Source organism: Danio rerio, chromosome 16, assembly GCF_052040795.2.
Source record: "Danio rerio strain M-AB ecotype USA chromosome 16, GRCz13ab, whole genome shotgun sequence".
NCBI lineage: Eukaryota > Metazoa > Chordata > Actinopteri > Cypriniformes > Danionidae > Danio > Danio rerio.
This window is the reverse complement of record NC_141036.1, coordinates 51147410-51166763: the sequence shown is the minus strand read 5'-3', so window position 1 is coordinate 51166763 and position 19354 is coordinate 51147410. Positions and strand designations below refer to the sequence as shown.

The following is a 19354-nucleotide window of genomic DNA, read 5'->3' as shown; positions in this document are numbered from 1 at the left end:
GTGTTTAGCATTCTTCCTTTTTGAAACACAACAGTAATCTGGTAGTGTTTGCTTTGCTTTGGGGTTTTTTGGGTTAATTATTGTGATATCCTGATTGCAGCAGATAAATACAGGTAAATGTCTGTAGACTGATTGCATTTCATGCCGTTCAGCCTTATAATGTTAACATTTTACCAAAACATTTTTTGTCATCACTTTAGACATTACGCTAGAGAATCATTAGAAACACTAGCTCTAAAGTGATGTTGGTGAAGTAGCAACGATTTCTGCCTTTCTGACTATCAGCTGCAGATTTGAATTAATGGCGTAAGAAAGTAGTTCCTCATACAAAAGGATTTTGAGGCTCTACGTGTTTGATTTTCTTTTTTATATACACAATTATGCCGTCAAACTGTTGTATAAACGCAATATCACACTCTTAGCAGTGCGATATGGCTGTATATCGTCACTGGTGGGACACACGCCTCCCACCAGTGCCAATATACAGCCTTATCGCATTGCTATGAGTGTGATATTGCTCATAAATTGCTTGGATGTTATACACTGCATCTAAAAAAAAAAAAACAAGCTATAATATATCATGCAAAAATAAGACTGCTTATTGTACTACAGTAATAAGTATGACTAAATTTCGTACAGGATAACCAGCACAATCTGTCTATTAGAATAATCTTTTTATTTACTTTCCTCAACAATGACATAAAGATGGCGTAATGATGACGTATTTCTTTTTAGCTGCATAAGCCTTAAATAAAAATTGTGTTTTCAAACGAAGATAAGAGAAGCTAATGCAGTGAAATAAATCAGGTGAGGTGGAAAACATATACATATCATATTATTATATTTGCCATCTAATTACAAACATAATTAAAGTTGGAGGGTGTCACATTTTCTAGTAAATGTCACATATAGTTACAAAAAAATTATTATTTAAATATTGGACAATATTTTATATATATTATTAGTATGCACTTAAATAAATAAATAAATAAATAAATAAATAAATAAATGGGAAAAAATATATAGTTTTGTTTTCAAACTGTATCAAATCTGTTAATAATATTCTGTTAATAAATAATAACAGAAATGTAATATATATTTTTTTATGTGTCTGCTGTATGTAAAATATACACCATTGAATAGAAATTCAGGATAAATTATTAATGTAGTGCCAAAAAGGTGTTTGTAGCTGCCTTTTGATGTATGCCATAGGTAAGTTTCTTGAGTGGAACATAGCGTACATACTTTAGACAATCACATTTTAAAGGAGAGTACCTGAGGAGATGACTTACTCTTATTTATTATTAATTTATATTATTTTGCTGGGTTCTAGATTTGATTTCTGTTTAATATCATGAAATGTCAATACAAATAAAAAACTCAATCGTCCTAAAACAAAATTTAGTAACATAACGTTTGACTTGGGGCTGAGATATGGATTTACCCATACATGAAAGAGGAGAAAGAGAGAAGAAGTGTGAGTGCGCAAGTCTGTAACAGGAGTGGCCTTGTGACGTGTGTGTAAGTGTGTGTATTTGTGTGTGTGTAGAGGGGGTTGGCCTAGCGACAAGCTCAGGTGTGTTTCAATGGCTCCATAACAGAGAGAGTGAGATCTGAGCGGGGGAAGGCAGATAGATTAAGATTGAAATGAAATCAACAGCCCTCTGAAAGCTGCAGCCAGCAAAACAGATTAAATCGAACAGATGAAAAGGCCTGAAGGAGACGGAGTTCTCCTGCAAACTCTAAGGATTTCCAGGAAGTTGGCAGATCTCTGCCTGTCTGGACTCGCAGAGTTGAAGGTAGCATTTCAAGCAGTTGTTTTTCCATTTGCAGCTCTGAATGATTTCAAGCAAATGAAGGGCAGCTGCGGTAATGTATGAATGTTTTCGCTCTGCTTTTGCCTCAAGGCCTTGCATCTTGTGTGTTCTGAAACAACTGAGCATTCATGATCTGACATTAAAAAGAGCAGCTTTTCATGGTCGAAGATCTTGTGTTAGTGTTCAAATTTGGACTTGATCTGCATAAGTAATCAGTGTGTGTGTCAGTCTATCGGGAAGCTCGTGGATGTTTTTAGACACTTACTCATGATCACTGGGTTTGTTTTTGGGCTTGTTGTCTCATGCATTTTTTATGCTGGAAAATCTGAGCCGAGTAAAACCAAAGCATTCAGATACACGCTTCAGTTTAACAGCTGAAAGTGAAGGCAGAAGTTTGCATAAAGCTAAAGTTTTAGCTGGAGATAACATGTAAATGTTTAGCTTTATCAGAGAGATTAGGGTTTAAATGTCAAGCCAGATATAAAAGCATCCATTGTTTGGACAGAAAGTGGAGCTTTAGCTATGGCTATCAGCAAATAACTGGAACGGTTTAGGATTTTTAAGATAAGAGTTCCCAACTGAAATTAACCTTGACTGGCTTAACCAATAGTATGGGATTTAGGGCGGAGTTATCCATTATTCCAACCACTAGCAGGCCTGGGGAGTGTTCAGGAAACCTGTTTGGCAACAGTCTTATAAATAACGGTTAAACTGTACATTTTTTTGAGTGCGTAAACAGTGTTTACATTGATAATATGTCATAAAATTATATTTTTTATCTGTTCTTTAAGGGGGAGCCGTCCCCAATGAAGACCACATGGTACTGCCCGCTGGACCTGGTAAGACAGTATTCATTTTATTATTTGTTATTTTCTGGTGGTAAAAATGCTTTTTTTTTTTTTTTAAAGTAGTGTAAGGTGTGGTGGCGACACAGTGGCTAAGTGGTTACCACTGTTGCCTCACAGCAATAAGATTGTTGGTTCGAGTCCCAGCTAGGTCAGTTGGCATTTCTGTGTGGAGTTTGCATGTTCTCTCCGTATTCCTGTAGGTTTCCTCCAGGTGCTCCGACTTCCCCAATAGTCAAAAGACATGTGGTATATTGTAGTTGAATTTGGTCAACTAAATTGGCCGTAGTGTATGAGTGTAAATGTGAAAGTGTATGGTTGTTTCCCAGTACAGGGTTGCAGCTGGAATGGCATCCACTGCGTAAAACATATGCCGGAATAGTTGGTGGTTCATTCCAAGCTGAAAGCTACTAAACTGAAGAAAAATGAAGGAATGAATGAATGTATGATGTGGCACAGGTATGTGATGTGTCTTGTCCTACGATAATCACAAGTGTTGTTTTAATGATTTGCTTTACTCCCTTTCCAAAGAACAAACAATACAAATAAAAACATCTTGATGAAAAACGCAGTGTGATGAAGTCTGTGAGAAAATAGTTCAACTGATGATTTAATTTAATCTGCAAAAGCAAAAATAAAAAACTGCATGGGTTTTTTATTCACATTTAAAAGATTTGATATTATAAAAACAATATGATTAAAAACATGTTGATTAAAAGCACTGTGTGATGAAGACTGTCAGAAACTAGTTAGATTGATGATATAATTCAAGCTATAAAAGCAAACAAAAACCTGCATGGATTTTCTATTTTAAATTTTCTATTTAATAGCCTCCCTGAATTATTAGAACCCCTGTTTATTTTTTCCCTCAATTGCTGTTTAACGGCGAGACGTTTTTTTCAACACATTTCTAAGCATAATAAATTCTAATAACTGGTTTATTTTATCTTTGCCATGATAGCAGTAAATACGATTTTACTAGATATTTTTAAGACACTAAAGTGACATTTAATGGCTTAACTAGGTTAATTAGGTTAACTAGTCAGGTTAAGGTAATTAGGCAAGTTATTGTATAACGATGGTTTGTTCTGTAGACAGTCGTAGAAAATTAGCTCAAAGGAGCTAATAATTTTGACCTTAAAATAGTGTTTAAAAAATGTAAAACTGCTTTTATTCTAGCCGAAATAAAACAAATAAGACTTTCTCCAGAAGAAACAATATTATCAGACATACTGTGAAAATTTCCTTGCCCTGTTAAACATCATTTGAGAAATATTTAAAAAAGAAAAAAAATCAAAGGAGGGCTAATAATTGTGACTTTAAATGTACATTTAAAAGATATGATATTATGAAATACATTTAATAGATATGATATTATGATATACATTTAAATGATATGATATTATGATATACATTTAAAAGATATGATATTATGATACATAAAATTGGCAAGAGTGTCATCAGTGTGGACCCATAGAGTGAAGGGGCCCTAGGCGGGATAAAAAAATTACATCAGTTTTCACAGTGAGAACCTATTCATCTTATTCTCTGCATATGAGCGGGTGTAGCCATATGAATCTTTTTGGCTCGAGACTTCCGGTCTCATTCACTTCAATTTATTTTTAGACATTAAAAACTGCTCGTTTTACTGCTTGATGTTGCACACTTATATTTTCTTATTAGATTAATCTATTATATCTATATAGTTATGCAAACACTTGTTTGTAGAGCGAGTAGTTTGACTGTTTTCTGCCAAGCAAGAACGTGACTGGCTCTAGGCCTTACCAAGCCAGCCAACGTTTCTGTGCGGAGTTTACATGTTCTTCCCCATGCTCATGTGGGTTTCCCCCGGATACCCTGGTTTCCTCCCACTGTCCAAAAAAATTGGAACTTGCGTTAATTGACTAATCCAAATCAGCACCACAGACATGCTCCTAGTAAGTAGTTATCTCTTAAGAGCAATCACTATCTGTTCATTAGCTACTACAGCAGAGGAGTTCTCGAGATCTACCTGAGCTCAAATTTCCTTCTTGCCAAACGGGAGGGAGCCCCGGGCTCCAGGATCTTTTGTGCTCAGGGCTCCCTCCTGGTACTGCATGCCAAACAAGCTTTATAATCAATCATCAGCTAAGTGTGAACTCTTGAAACATTGTACAAATTGACCCAGAACTCTCCGAAACAGCTTTTCCCAATCCCAGTCCTTGCTCCACTAAAATGCCATTTGAATCAAACATTCTCCCTTTATACTGAAATAATGGCAGTTATTTTCCACTTTGCAGGGCACTTGTTGTCGAATTACAACAAATGTCTGACGTAAAAGCTTAACTATAAGGTTGTATTTGTTCATGTTAGTTAATGCATTTACTAATGGAACAGTGTTAACAGAAAATGACTTATTCATTGTGATTAATGACATAAAATTAAGATTGTATACATGATTGATGGTTTGGTGCCCCCTAGTGGTTAAAACATGCATGCTTTTTGTTTATTTTGTCCTTGCGCAGCTACCGTAGTTCAGCAGAAAATGGCTGATGCTGCTACGGTTTTGTCTGCAGTATATTGCCCTGGCTTTCACGTGATGTGATTTCATTTGTTTCTCACAATAAAGATACACTGAGAACCACTTTTGGAAGGTATCATTGCTTTGAGTTGGTGAAGATTGCAAAAAACACAACGCAGAGGTCAACATTTATTAAACTGGTGCCGTGACCCGGATGGGAGTAGGGTTTAGGGGGGTGAGCTAGTGAAGTGCTATGCAGGTAAAACCTCACTCCTCTGATCTCTAATTGTGCTCTAGCAACAGATGCTAAAGGCCATGGTCTGTAGCCTCCTTGGTAGAGCAACCGACTCCCATGCGGAAAGTCATCAGAGAGATCCCAGTTAAGAGCGGGTTTGGTGGTATAGGACTGGCGGGGTTAAACTTACATGGACAAACGATGAACAATACATTTATTACAGTATTTGTTCATATTAGTTAACATTAGTTAATGAAAAGCTGTTCATTGTTAGTTTATGTTAACTCAAGGTGCATTATCTAACGTTAACAAGCATGAGTTTGGGATGTTAATAATGAACTAGTATATGTTGAACTATGATGAATAAATGCTGTACATGTATTGTTCACAATTGGTTGACGTCAGTGAATACATTATCTACTGGAACCAAAAGAGAAACATAAGAAATGTGTAGTGCGAAGACCGGGATTAAGAAACACTATTCTAGCACTTGCAAAAAAAAACAACTTCAAGTCATAAACATCTAAAAACAAAAGAGCATTTACTCACTCTGATGTCTCTCTTGTTCAGTCCACTGTGTCTGAAATGGAGGAGGACGGCATCATCTACACTGTGGTGGTGAAACAAGGTCCTGGTTCCCCCACCAGCCCTCAGGTGAGTCTTGTCTTTTTGAGAAACACACTAACGTTTGTTTTGTCTTGACGTCTTCACGGTTCTCTTCCAGTCTACAGCAGCCCGCTCTCAGCACGTCAAAGCCGGGACAGAGGAGAAGCTGGTCCTGCATCTCCTTCACTCCTTCTCCATGGGCGACTCATCCTTCATCTCCATCTTCCTCTCCACCTACCGCTCCTTCACCTCCACCCAGAGAGTGCTGGACATCCTCATATGCAGGTACAGCAACTGCAGCCACAGTAGAAAGTCATTGTTTTTTTTTTTTTGATAAATAGTATTGGGTAAAAAAGTAATATATTTATATAAAATTAATATATTTTAATCTTAATCTTCAAATAAAACAAAAAAGCAATTAATTATAATGAATAATTAATTAATTATAATTAATAATTAATTCATTTATTATTATTATTATTATTACAATCATAATTATTTGTAATCATTACTGTCTGTATATTAGCCATTAATCCCCATATGTATATTTTTTTTTAGGTTGGAAAATCCTCCTGGGGAGTCTCACAGCAATAGCCGTCAGATGTTCAACAAGTATGTAGTGAAGCAGACACATCAGCTGTTTATAAATGATTAATGTGCATTTGTGTGGTGTTGAAGTGCCGATCTGCTGTGTTCAGAGCGGTGTGTACAGTGTTCAGCACATGGATGACTGACTATCCTGAAGATTTCCGTTCTCTGAGTGACCCGTCCCGTCTGCTGCGTCTGGCCCCGCTTCTGCCGACAGACTCTTCAGGGGCTGAAATCAAGAGCCGACTGTTGCGTATCGCAGAGGAGCTGAGCGAGAAAACCCTGCTGTCTGCATCGCTCTCAGGTCAGCACATCTGTCACAGACAAAAAAAGACATTGTGTGTCAAAATAGGTTTCTTTTGGTGGTAGGAATCAGTCACTATAGATCATTTCAATGTGGGGATGTCATAAGCCCATGAACATTTCCTGCTTGTTATCAAATGAATTGAAATGAAAAATGTAAAACAGGAAATAGGTTGGGAGCATTGTTTTTGTTTACATCCTTCAAAATAGTCTATATGGTGTTCTGGAGTTCTGAAATATAGAAGGAAAAGGTAAATATTAGCTGGTTTCAACAGTGAGATTTCCCATACTGTCAATTTTAATGGATGATCATTTGAGGTTATCATATTTATATTCAGGTTCCTTTATGTCAAATATTGTTTTTTTAAAAGTGTTATTTAAACAAAAAAACGCAACAAAATTATTTTAAAAAGTTCAAAAGAATAAATAAATGAATGAATGCAATAGTATATTATTTGATTAATGATTTGAAAACAATTAAGACAAAACTACAAAAATAGTTATTAAATAGTCATTAAAAATGAATAAATAAATGTATCAGCATATGCTTTACATTAAACTATATCCAGTTTTAAGTGTTATTTAAGAGTTATTTTATAGTCAATATTAATGAAATATTTTTTATTGATTTAAAAAAATAAGACAAAAACACAACAAAATCAGTAAAGTGATAAAAAAAATTATTCGGAATGTAATATTATATTATATACATTAAACTATATACAGTTTTAAAAGTGTTATTTAAGAGTTATTTATATAGTCGATATCAATGAAATATTTTTGATTGATTAAAAAAATAAGACAAAAACACAACATAATGATTAAAGTAATTAAAAAAAAATATTCCGAATGTAATATTTTATTTACATTAAACTATAACATTTTAAAAGTGTTAAAGTTATTTATATAGTGAATAGTCAATATCAATTGAGCATTTTAAAGTAATTTTAAATAATTAAACCAAATACATATCAAAATTATAAAAAAATTATAAAAAATAATAATAAAAAACTAAATTAATGTAATACTTTATTATTATTTTTTTAATCTGTTGGGAGTTATTCATTTACCAATATTTATGATTGATTCAAAATGAAAACAAAAACACAACAAAATTCTGAAAAAAATTAGAAAAATAATAAATGAATAAAATTTAAATTATTGTAACTATATTGTATTATATTATTAACATTAACCTAGATATAGTTTTTAAAAATGTTAAAGTCATCTATTTTCAATTATTAAAAGATTTAACCAAAAATACAATAAAAAAAAAAACATTAATCCAAAATTAGTGAAGTTTAATTATAAACTAATTTCGAGAGGATGACGAGCTTATGATTGGCCTCAGCTAGTTCTGCATTAGCTAACACATGATTCACCAATCTGACTATTCCTAACTCACCATAAATAACCAGAGTTTTCATACCTCTGTCATCTTTGTTTTGAAGAATTCCCCATTCACCCCTACTCCTCCCCCTTTTCCTAGATAGGGCGACACGGACCAAGTGGTTTGCAAAGTTACCTCACAACAAGAATGTCACTGGCCAGTCGACAGTTCTTTGTGGAGTTTACATGTTCTCACAGTGCTTCCCGTAGCGTCTTGCTTCCATTGTCTAAAGACATGTGATATAAGTGAATTGACTAAACCAAACTGGCACTATAGATGAGCTCTTAGTCAGCAGTATTTCTCTTCATAGCAATCCCTAATTTGTCATTAGCCATAAATAAGCAGGGGAGTTCTCGAGATTTACCTGAGCTCAAACTCCCCTCTCACCCTGCAAATGGGAGGGAGCCCCAATCTCGAGGATCTTTTGTGCTCAAGACTCTCTCCTGGGACGGCATGCCAAACAAGCTTTATAATCAATCATCAGCTTAGTGTGAACTCTTGAAATGTTATAGTTTATTATTGACATTATCATGTTTTAAAAGTGTCAAAGTTATTAATTTAGCCAATATCAATCAAGCATTTTTGAATGATTAAAACCATTAACATTTTTAACAATGATTAAAACAAAAAAAATCTAATAAAAACAAATTAAATAAAAAAAAATCTAAATTAATGCAGAAGTATAATAATACAAAAATATAAAAATAGAGTTAATCTTAAGCTGACTGCAGGTTTTACAGACACATTGCTGTGCATGTAGTTGATTTTGCTCAATTCATTCACTCTTCTCCTACAGATCCTACCAAAGGTCTGTTGTCTCCTCCGAACCCCTCAGACTTTGATGCCACCAGCGTCCTGGGATTTCCATCTAGCGTGATCGCAGAGCAGCTCACCAGGATTGAGACAGTGAGTCTGCCATGCATTTGAACCAAGAAAAAACACTTTAAAGTCCCCCTGAAATATAAATAAAGTCGTAAGGTTGTCTATAATTGGAATTATATGGATTATATAAATGGAATTTTATGCAGTGCTTCTTCTGTGGTGTGAGAGGGCTGCACGATATTGAAAAAAATCCAACTCCATTGCGATATTTAATTTTTCTGTGATTGATATTGCAGTATATACAATTTCAGCAGATGACTTAAAAACTGCTATTTGGAAGGAATTTATTAAATGAGATTGATTGGGATAATTCTGTAGGTAAGTTAATTATGCATAAAATGTAATAAATTACAAGCATAGATACAGTAAATACAAAAGAGCAAAGACATAAGTGTGATTAAATAGTGTTTTATGCTTTTCAGGGCAGTCAAATAGTGTTCAGGTACAGAGTTTGAATAATTGATGTAAAATAAGTCTTTACTGTACAAATAAATCAATAAAATGATACGTTATTAAAGTTACAAAGAGGTAACATTTCTTGTGCCTGAATACTTTAAACTCTGTCAGGCCTTAAAAACATGTGCAAGCCATAAACTTTCACTCCATTATGGTTAAACTCTTTAATCATAATTCAACAATGCATGTCCAGCAATGTTACTATTGTGGATGTGCACATTGCACTATCAATGCTGAAATGATATATTTTGCAGCCCTAGTGTAAGACCCACATTATATTGTGCCTCAATCAGGCAGTGAAGATCATTGATTTTGAAGAAACCACATCTTAAACGTGGTGAGTTTGCAATGGCATAGTAGTTCAATAAAAACACCTAAGTGGATGAATTCCAAATTAAAAGTCGCAGTCTAAGGGTGTACTCACACTATGTTATCCGAACCATGCCAGACGATCCCAGATCGTTTTAGAAGCGTGAGTGCTCTGAATTGGGCTTAGGCATGGTTCACTTGGCCAGCTTTGGCCCGGTTGGAACAAGTCAGGGTAACGGATCCAGCATGTTACCCGAAAGCCGATGGTAGCTGGGATGGTGAGGTGGATGGCGAAGGGGTGTCACGGACGAAAGTGAAGAGGGTTGAGGAGTTGCGGAAGAAAGTAAAAATGTACAGCGGACAGAGGAAGAGGGCGGTTGAGGAGGGGGATCGATAAAATGAGGTGCCGGATCAGATTTCAAAGGTGCCAGTTATAGATCTGGCTGGTTCCAGCACAAATTAAGCCCTGGTGAGTGCAAAGTGTGACAGAAGACGAGACGTGATTTTTAAGGGACTTTTAAACTGTTCAATGACCGCAAACTGTTGTGGATTAATAAAGACGGAAACCATCACTGCATGACAGCTGTACCTTCAGCAAACCTCCTTATTCCTACAGCACGAGGACTTTATGATTTTTTATGACCATCAAAAGTGGCTGATGTGTTTAACGAAGTATTTGACCGAGTGTCACCGCATATCAAACAACTTAAGCAATATAACTAAAGAAATCTCCACTGTGCTGAACGAGATCGCTTCTTACTGAACAGCACATCATCATGACGTAAACGCGCTCAGACGCGAATGCAATGTGAGTGCGAGACGGGAGAGGGGACAAACGTGCTTCGGCCCGGTTCAAGCCAACTGTACATAGTGTGAGTACGCCCTAAGGAACTTCAGGGGCCCTAAAAGAAAAACATTGCTGTGTTTTGATGTCACATTTAGCCTTAAATCACACCGAATGCACCTTTTTTGCAATGAGAGATGCCTTTTATGAATGGTTTTCTAATAGCCGTGAATGTTTTGCGTGCTGCTTATGCACCCTGTGCACCTCGCATTTTTGCCTTTGCACTGTGTGTGCTTGCAGTTGAAAAAAAAAAAAAACGCAAGCTTTTAATAGAAAAAGCGTGCTACATCAATCGTGTCTTTTTTATTCTCCAATCAAATGAAAGCAGAGGTGGGTTTTCTGTTTAGGTATCCCAGAGCTTCACAAATCGCGAATATCACAATATTATTAAATATTACAATGCTAACAATATCAACTGTAGCACTCGCGTACAATATGCAGCTGATTCAGTGGTTGCCTACACTCTCAGAAATACAGGTACGCAAGCTGTAACTGGGGTGGTACCTTTTCAAAGGTACACATTTGTACTTAAAGGGTCCATATTGGTACATTAAAAGTATATATTAGTACCTAAAAATTTTAAGAGGAACACTTTTGTACTTTTTAGATACTAATATGTACCTTTGAGGTATTAACATGGACCTTTTGGGTACAAATTTGTACCTTTTAAAAAGGTACCACCCCAGTGACAGCTCGCAAACCTTTATTTCTGAGAGTGTAGTGACATAAAAACCGCAGTGGACTTCTTTTTTTCTTGTCAACCTTGCATTCTTAGAATAAAAAAACATGTTTGGTTTAATTGGCCCATTAGCCTCTCCATAACAAACAAAATGTTTTGTTTGGCCTAAAGGAGCTGTTTCTGAAGCTGGTGCCCCATCACTGCCTGGGCTCTCTGTGGTCTCAGAGAGATAAGAAGGGTCAGGAAGGAGCATGTTGGTCAGTCAGAGCAACTATCAAGCAGTTTAATCGCTTAGCTAACGCCGTCACGGCCTCGTGTCTGTGGATGACAACTCTGAAGAGCCAGCAGAGGGCCAGACTGCTGGAGAAGTGGATCAGCGTTGCAGAGGTCAGAGCCTACTGTAAACTCTGTAGGACACATATGGTCAGTTCATAAAGAAGGACTGAGCTATGAGCGTGTGGTTTATTTTTCACACAGGCCTGCAGAACCAGGAAGAACTTCTCATCGCTGTACGCCATCCTCTCAGCGCTGCAGAGCTCCCCCATTCACAGACTGAGGAAGACCTGGCAGGAGACAGACAGGTATCTGCTCCTAGCATTAATTCGTGGTACAGCACAACACTCAAAATACATATTTTTGCAGTTTGTTCAAACTACTTATTTAATATGAGCTTAAACAATAAAATTCTTGAGTTTTCTTTTTTTAAAATGGGGGGGGTGGCTCAATTATTTTATGTTCAACTAACTTAAAATTGTAAAAAACCATTAAGTCATAGGTCTCAAACTAAGTTCCAAGAGGGCCGCAGCTCTGCACAGTTTTGCTAGAAGGTCACTGGTGGATTTAAGGCATGGGTAATATGGGCGATCGCCCAGGGTGGCATCTTGCTGGAGGTGGCATGTGGAGATGGTGCAAAACAAAAGTGCCCCAGTACAGCTTTGAAATAAAAATTTACTTTATGCAAGTGTATTCATTTACAGTGGTTATCCCAGAATCAAGATGTTAGCGGCCATTCACATTTTGCGTCTTTTGCACACGTAAGTTTACTTGCAACCAAAACATTGCTGGTAAAAACAAATTGACGCATGTGTGCAGAAAGCCATTCCCGCGCGCCTCATATGCGCCTGATTCCGGTTGTTTACATGTTAATGTTTCTTTGACTAAGCATGACTATGAAGCAGAAAGGAGGAATAATGAGTCAAGGAGTTAACTAAGACTTCATAACATTAATTCTCGGCCATGAGTCGGGTCTAAGACAACAGATAATTCTGTAAAACATATATTTTTTGTATTCTATAGAACTGTCATAATTAATATTCATGCAAAAGTCTTAGAATATTACTCCAGTTGTATCTTTACATTGTTTTTCAGTTACATTTAGGATTGATTTCTGTTTATTTATTTATTTATTTATTTATTTATTATTTTTATTTATTTATAATAGTAATAATAATAATAATAACAACAAAAACAACAACAACAACAACAATAATAATAATAATAATAATAATAATAATAATAATAATAATAATAATAATAAACAAGTTGTTATATTTATTGAAGATACATAAATATATTTAAATATATTTAGAATAATTATTTTAAATGTATATATTTAAAATATACATTCAAATATTTAAAATACATATAAAGTCAACTACACAGTGTCTTTATTTCTTGGGGGATGGGGGATGATGCGTCCAGGGTGCCATTTAAACTAGAACTGCCACTGATGAAGGTATTAATGACTCTTTTGAACACCTCGATTATTTGGATCAGCTGTGTTTGATAGGGTTGGAGCAAAACTGTGCAGAGCTGCGGCCCTCCAGGAACTGAGTTTGAGACCTATGACTTGGGTTAACTTAATCAATTTGCATTGGGACGACATGAAGGGATCGTGTGGAACACAGCATTTTTTACAATGTATTTAATAATGTGTACATAATTTGAATTATTAATTCAAATGTAATTCATTTAAATGAAATATGTAATTAGTAAATAAATTATATAATATACAAAAAAAATCAAATGACATATTTTAAACTTTTTGTTAAATAATCATTTTATTTAAGTATAAATTCATTAATTAAATCTATTTTAAGGTAAAATATGCCAGAAATTTCCAAAATATATGGATAGATTTATGTAATATTAGATATATAATTACTATAAATTTATTATAATTTTACATACAGTTAAAGTTATGAACCCTCCTGTGAATTGGTTTTCTTTTTAAAATATTTCCCAAATAATAGACATCTTTGCTCTGTATTTTTTAGAATATTTTTTCTTCTGGAGAAAGTCTTTAGTTTTATTTTGATCAACATTATTAGCTCCCTTAAGCTATATAATTTTTCAATTGTCTACAGAACAAACCATCGTTATACAATGACTTGCCAGATTACCATAACTTGCCTAATTAACCTAGTTAAGCCTTTAAATGTCATTATAAGCTAAATACTAGTATCTTGAAAAAACAGCTAGTAAAATATTATGTATGCTCATCATGGCAAAAGAAAATCAAAAAACAGTAGTTAGAGATGAGTTTTTAAAACTATTGTTAAATGTTTTGGAACAAATCTTCCTTCCGTTAAACAGAAATAAGGGAAAAAAATATATAGGGGGCTAATAATTCTGACTTCAACTGCATGTCATAGGGCTGGGCGAATTTCCAAAAATGCAATCTTAATAATTATTTTCCATATTAAACAATAACAATATATTTTTCGATATCAGTTGTAAATGCTTCCAGATTTAAAAGAATATCCCAACAATGACTGAGAAACAAAAATATATTGTCATTTGATACATTTTTGGTGGCGGAAAACTCAATACATCTCAAATGTGAACACACTTTTAGATTCCCATTGTTGCACATTTCTGCTGTGTGATTGGATCAATATGGAGCAAAAGTCTTATCATTGTTATTAACATAAATTTGATCCCGATTCGATATAATATCGTTTATCAGCCCAGTAGGTCATTTTATTACTATAAAAAGTTTTTTTTTTTCTTATTTTATCCCAAAAAAATTTTAGTGTAATTTTATCTGTAACAATAGCCATGGCTACACTCATAATTCCAATTCGCCTTTGCATTTGAAACGTGATGCCTTAATGTTAACAAAAACCTAAAGTCTGTTTCTCTACCTTGACAGAGAAGCTGTGAAGAGATACGAGGAGCTTTCTGACATCTTCTCAGAGAAAGACAACTATTCTCAGAGCCGAGAGCTGCTCAAAGAGGTCAGTCACAGCTGCACACTAAGCTGCCAATTCACACTGGTGTACAGCTAATGTTATTAGAGAGTGTGGCCGTGCACTGATGAGGAAATAGCAGGTCGATCGATGCTGCACTGCATCAGGTCAACAGGGCCTGAAGAGAGGAACTAATGACGGGTTATCTCTTGTCATGCAAAAACACAACCTCACACTATAAACATGCACAGTGTGACTGTACACACAGTAATCTATCACTGTGCTTTAAAGGGATCCTGTTAGGTTTTTGAAACGTTCAGCTTCATTAATGTGTAAAAACCAGGGCACAATGAAGTGGTTTTACAGTGATTAATGCCTCATGGCAAGGGCCAGACGGAATCTGCGGACATTTTTTGCTATTTCTGCGCAGAATTTTGTTAAAAATCTATTAAATCATAAATAAAATCTTAATAAATGAAATAAAAAGTAATACATTTTTAACTTGTGCTTAATGTTTACAATGCATATCCAATTAGATCCACTTTATTTGGTAAACAAAACAAGTCTCTTATATAATATATAAGTCTCTTATATAGTATATAGATATACTTAATATATAAAAATATATAATATCAACTAATATATATATATATACTAAAAGACAGGAAATATGACTTTTGCAAACTATATTGTAAATAAATCTTCTAAATATTTTCAAATTAGTCAATAATATTACTGAAATTAATTTAAAAACTGAATAAATTTTAATTTACCAATGCAATCTCACGGCAATACGGAACTTTTTCATTTAGTGGCTAATTCGTATAAATTTGAACAATCTAATTCGTTCAATTTAGTACGATTTGCTCATCACCCAATGACGGTTGGGGTTAAAGGTGGGGTTGGGTGCCACGCCTCCTTTTTAAAATTGTACATTTTCGTACAACTGAACTCGTAGCCACTAAACTGACAAAATGTTAAATACTTAAGTTTCCTCATGAGATCAGACTGAAATTTACACACATTTACACAAGTAAATAAACAGAATAAATGATGGGCTTAAAAGTCTGTGGAAATCTGTGGAATTCTGCGCGCACAGATTCCGTGTGGGCCTTCTCATGGCTAAACAAAGAGTGCCAATGTGAGCATACACACCAAAGTGCAAATACATTGGGTGTAAAAACGTCATTTAAAAACTTTAAAAACACCTTAGGCTTATTATTTTGATTTGGTGCACTGTGTTAAAAAAATTAGTTGACCAATAGTAAGTAAGGTGTATTTATATAGCGCATTTATTGTGTATGGCCATACACCCAAAGCGCTTTACAGTCATGAGGGGGGGTCTCTCCACACCACCACCAGTGTGCAGCATCCATTTGGATGATGCGACGGCAGCCACAGGATCACCGGGGAATGGAGAGACAGCAATAGAGCCAATTCAGTGGATGAGGATGATTGGGCATGATGGGTAAGGGCCAATGAAAGGACTTTGGCCAGGCCACCGGGGTTACACCCCTACTCTTTTACGAGAAGAGCCATGGGATTTTTAATGACTACAGAGAGTCAGGACCTAGGTTTAACGTCTCATCCGAAAGACGGCGCTCACTGACAGTATAGTGTCCCTTTCACTTTACGAGAGCATTAGGAATCACACAGACCACAGGTTGAGCGCCCCCTGCTGGCCTCGCTAACACCACTTCCAACAGCAACCTAGTTTTCCCATGTGGTCTCCCATCCAGGTACTGACTAGGTATACCTGCCAACACTCCCGTTTTTCCCGGGGGTCTCCCGTATTACAGACCCATCTCCCGTTTTGTTCTGTCTCCTGGAAAACTCCCAGTCTTTCAGCTTTTTTGGTAGTCCGACTGCAGCGGCTGTATGAAACCTGGTGTATGTTCACGCACCAAACCCAACGCGCAGCCAGCCAACACCCCCAACCCCCCCCCCCCCCCCCCCCCCCCACCACCCCACCCCCCAGTCTATCCAGTCTTCTATTTGTGCCTTCCAGCTGCAACAAAGTACTGGGAAACACCCATACACACTGATTCACTAAGGCCTATTTTGTTTATTCAATTCACCTTAACCGGAGCACTTGGAGGAAACATTCAGACACACGAAGAACATGCAAACTCCATAAAGAAATGCCTACTGACCCAGCCAGGACTCGAACTAGGGACCTTCTTGCTTTGAGGCGACAGTGCTCATCACTGAGAGCATAGTGTGTTTTTACCTGTGTTTTAATATAGCATGGAACAATAAATTATACATTCTACAGTAAGATGTGTACAGTATTTGAGCTGAAACTCCACAGACACATTCTAGGGACAAAAAAAAAAAAACACAATTGTTGTCATTCTGCATACTGTCATCTTTTTTGTTGAACCCAAAAGGAGACAAGGACATTCAAAGATTCTAGTGACAATCAATGTCAAGATCCAGAAATGACAAAAATAATAATCTTCCTCCACTCCACTGAAGCTTTGAAAGCACATTCAGATCCCCAAACGGTCACAACATGCCAGATTTAAATGCATCACACGAAACCATTTTGCAAACACAGAATTATTTATGCCTCCATAGCACAAGTTTCCAGTAATAAAAGCACTTTCATTTTGCAGGAGGGGACTTCCAAATTTGCAAACCATGACACTAAAATCAACAACAGGAGATTTACTGGGGTAAGCTTTTTTTTATATATATACACACACAGTTCACACACACACACACAAACACACATACTCACACTCATGTGCACTTATATGCATATTAGGTTTCTTTTATCTTTATATAAAAGCGTTTGCTAAATGACGACATGTGAATTTAAAAATAATGTTAATTTAAAATTATGTAATTTTTTCTGTATTCTGTAGATTGTCTTAGTCATGATTTTCCATTGACTTCTATTGTTTTTTTTATATTTATGAACCAAACAATATTTTTTCTCCAATAATCGAAACCTTATTCATTAATAAAAAAGATAAAAAATCTCAGGTTTTGCTATCGTCGTGGGGATGTTTGGTCTACAGTGCAAGATAAACCAGTGCAATTTTTTATTTTACAATATTATCATGCAAGGCTGTTATTTCAGTGTTTAAATATGACCGTAAAGCACATTTTAAAAATATCATAAAGTCATTTAAAGTTTTGTAGGGGCAATTTTTATAACTTATTAATTTAATCTGTGCCTTATGTCAACTAGTCATAATTGAATTTATTATACAGTATACAAATCATACAATTTTAAAACAAGACCTCATTATAGGACTGAAATATTGATGACAGATCGATTGCTTTTTGCCTTTGATATTACAGTTATATTCCATTTATTTCCACAAAATTCTACACACAATAACCCAAAATGACAATTTGAAAATGGCAACACTTTATTTTGATGGTTCATTTGAGTACTAGTAGACTCTCTGCTTAATATCTGCTAATACTGCTCCTTCAATAGACGTTTAACTGACTATAAGAAACTTTGAGTACATGTCAACTTACACTAACCCTTACCCCAACGTAACAGTCTACTTTTAATTTAATGAGGATCAGTTGCAATGTAACTTAAATTCATCAAATGGACCATCAAAATAAAGTGTGACCAAAAAAAAAAAAGCTGAAAATTAAATGTACATCAGTATTCACAGCCTTTGCTCAATAATTTGTTGATGCACCTTTTGCAGCAATTACAGCCTCAAGTCTTTTTAAATATGATGCCACAAGCTCGGCACACCTGTCTTTGGGAATTTTTGCTCATTCCTCTTTGCAGTACCTCTCAAGCTCTATCAAATTGAATGGAAAGCAATTGTGTACAGCCATTTTCAGATCTCTCCAGAGATGTTCAATAGGATTTAGGTCTGGGCTCTTTCTGTTGTGAAGCCACTCCATTGATATTTTGGTGGTGTGCTTTGGGTCATTGTCCTGCTGGAAGATGAACCGTCGCCCCAGTCTGAGGTCAAGAGCACTCTAAAGCAGGTTTTCAATCAGGATGTCTCTGTACATTACTGCATTCATCTTTCCCTCTATACTGACTAGTCTTCCAGTGTCTGCTTCTGAAAATCACTGTAGGGATGGTATTAGCCTGGTGATGAGCGGTGCCTGGTTTTCTCCAAACGTAACGCCTGGCATTCACTCCAAAGAGTTCAATTTTAGTCTCATCAGACCAGAGAATTTAGTTTCTTATGGTCTGAGAGTCCTTTAGATGCCTTTTGGCAAATTTCAGGCGTTGAGTGGCTTCCGTCTGGCCACTCTACCATTCAGGCCTGATTGGTGGATTGCTGCACAGATGGTTGTCCTTCTGTAAGGTTCTCCTCCCTCCACAAAAGAACACTGGAGTTCAGACAGGTTGACCATCGGTAAAATAATTTTGGTAAAATAATCATATTCTAGAGGCCTTTGTCTTTCATATTAGCCATTAGATACCAAATAATCAACTAGAAATCAAGTTATTATTTGTTGTTCCTAAAACTTAGATGGGTGACAAGACTTTTGTCAGGTAGTGAATGCAAATCTTTACAAAAAACTGATATTTCATACTTTGCCTAAAACCATCAGGCATTCTACACATTTCCTAGGCATTCTACACAATCCGCTTGTTAAGTGTGACGTCACGCAAAGCGGCTTCCTGGTCCAAGCACTCTATTCAACTGAATGGGGAGACTCATGAAAGGGTAATAATAAACGTCTACAAAGCGATTTAAGGCTTTCGAAAA

General features: G+C 35.7%; 1 protein-coding gene across 7 annotated transcripts in view; it reads left to right on the top strand.

Moving 5' to 3' along the window:
• The window catches only part of rgl2 (ral guanine nucleotide dissociation stimulator-like 2), a 64833-nt gene that overhangs the window by 26265 nt on the left and 19214 nt on the right, over positions 1–19354 (top strand). For 5 of the 7 annotated variants that reach the window (NM_001446832.1, NM_001446831.1, XM_087286223.1 and 2 more), the window contains 10 exon segments: positions 2609–2656; positions 5968–6051; positions 6122–6288; positions 6562–6615; positions 6702–6895; positions 9081–9190; positions 11626–11841; positions 11932–12035; positions 14609–14693; positions 17264–17323. In NM_001446832.1, coding sequence (NP_001433761.1) covers positions 2609–2656; positions 5968–6051; positions 6122–6288; positions 6562–6615; positions 6702–6895; positions 9081–9190; positions 11626–11841; positions 11932–12035; positions 14609–14693; positions 17264–17323 — 1122 coding nt within the window. 7 annotated transcript variants of the gene reach the window in all.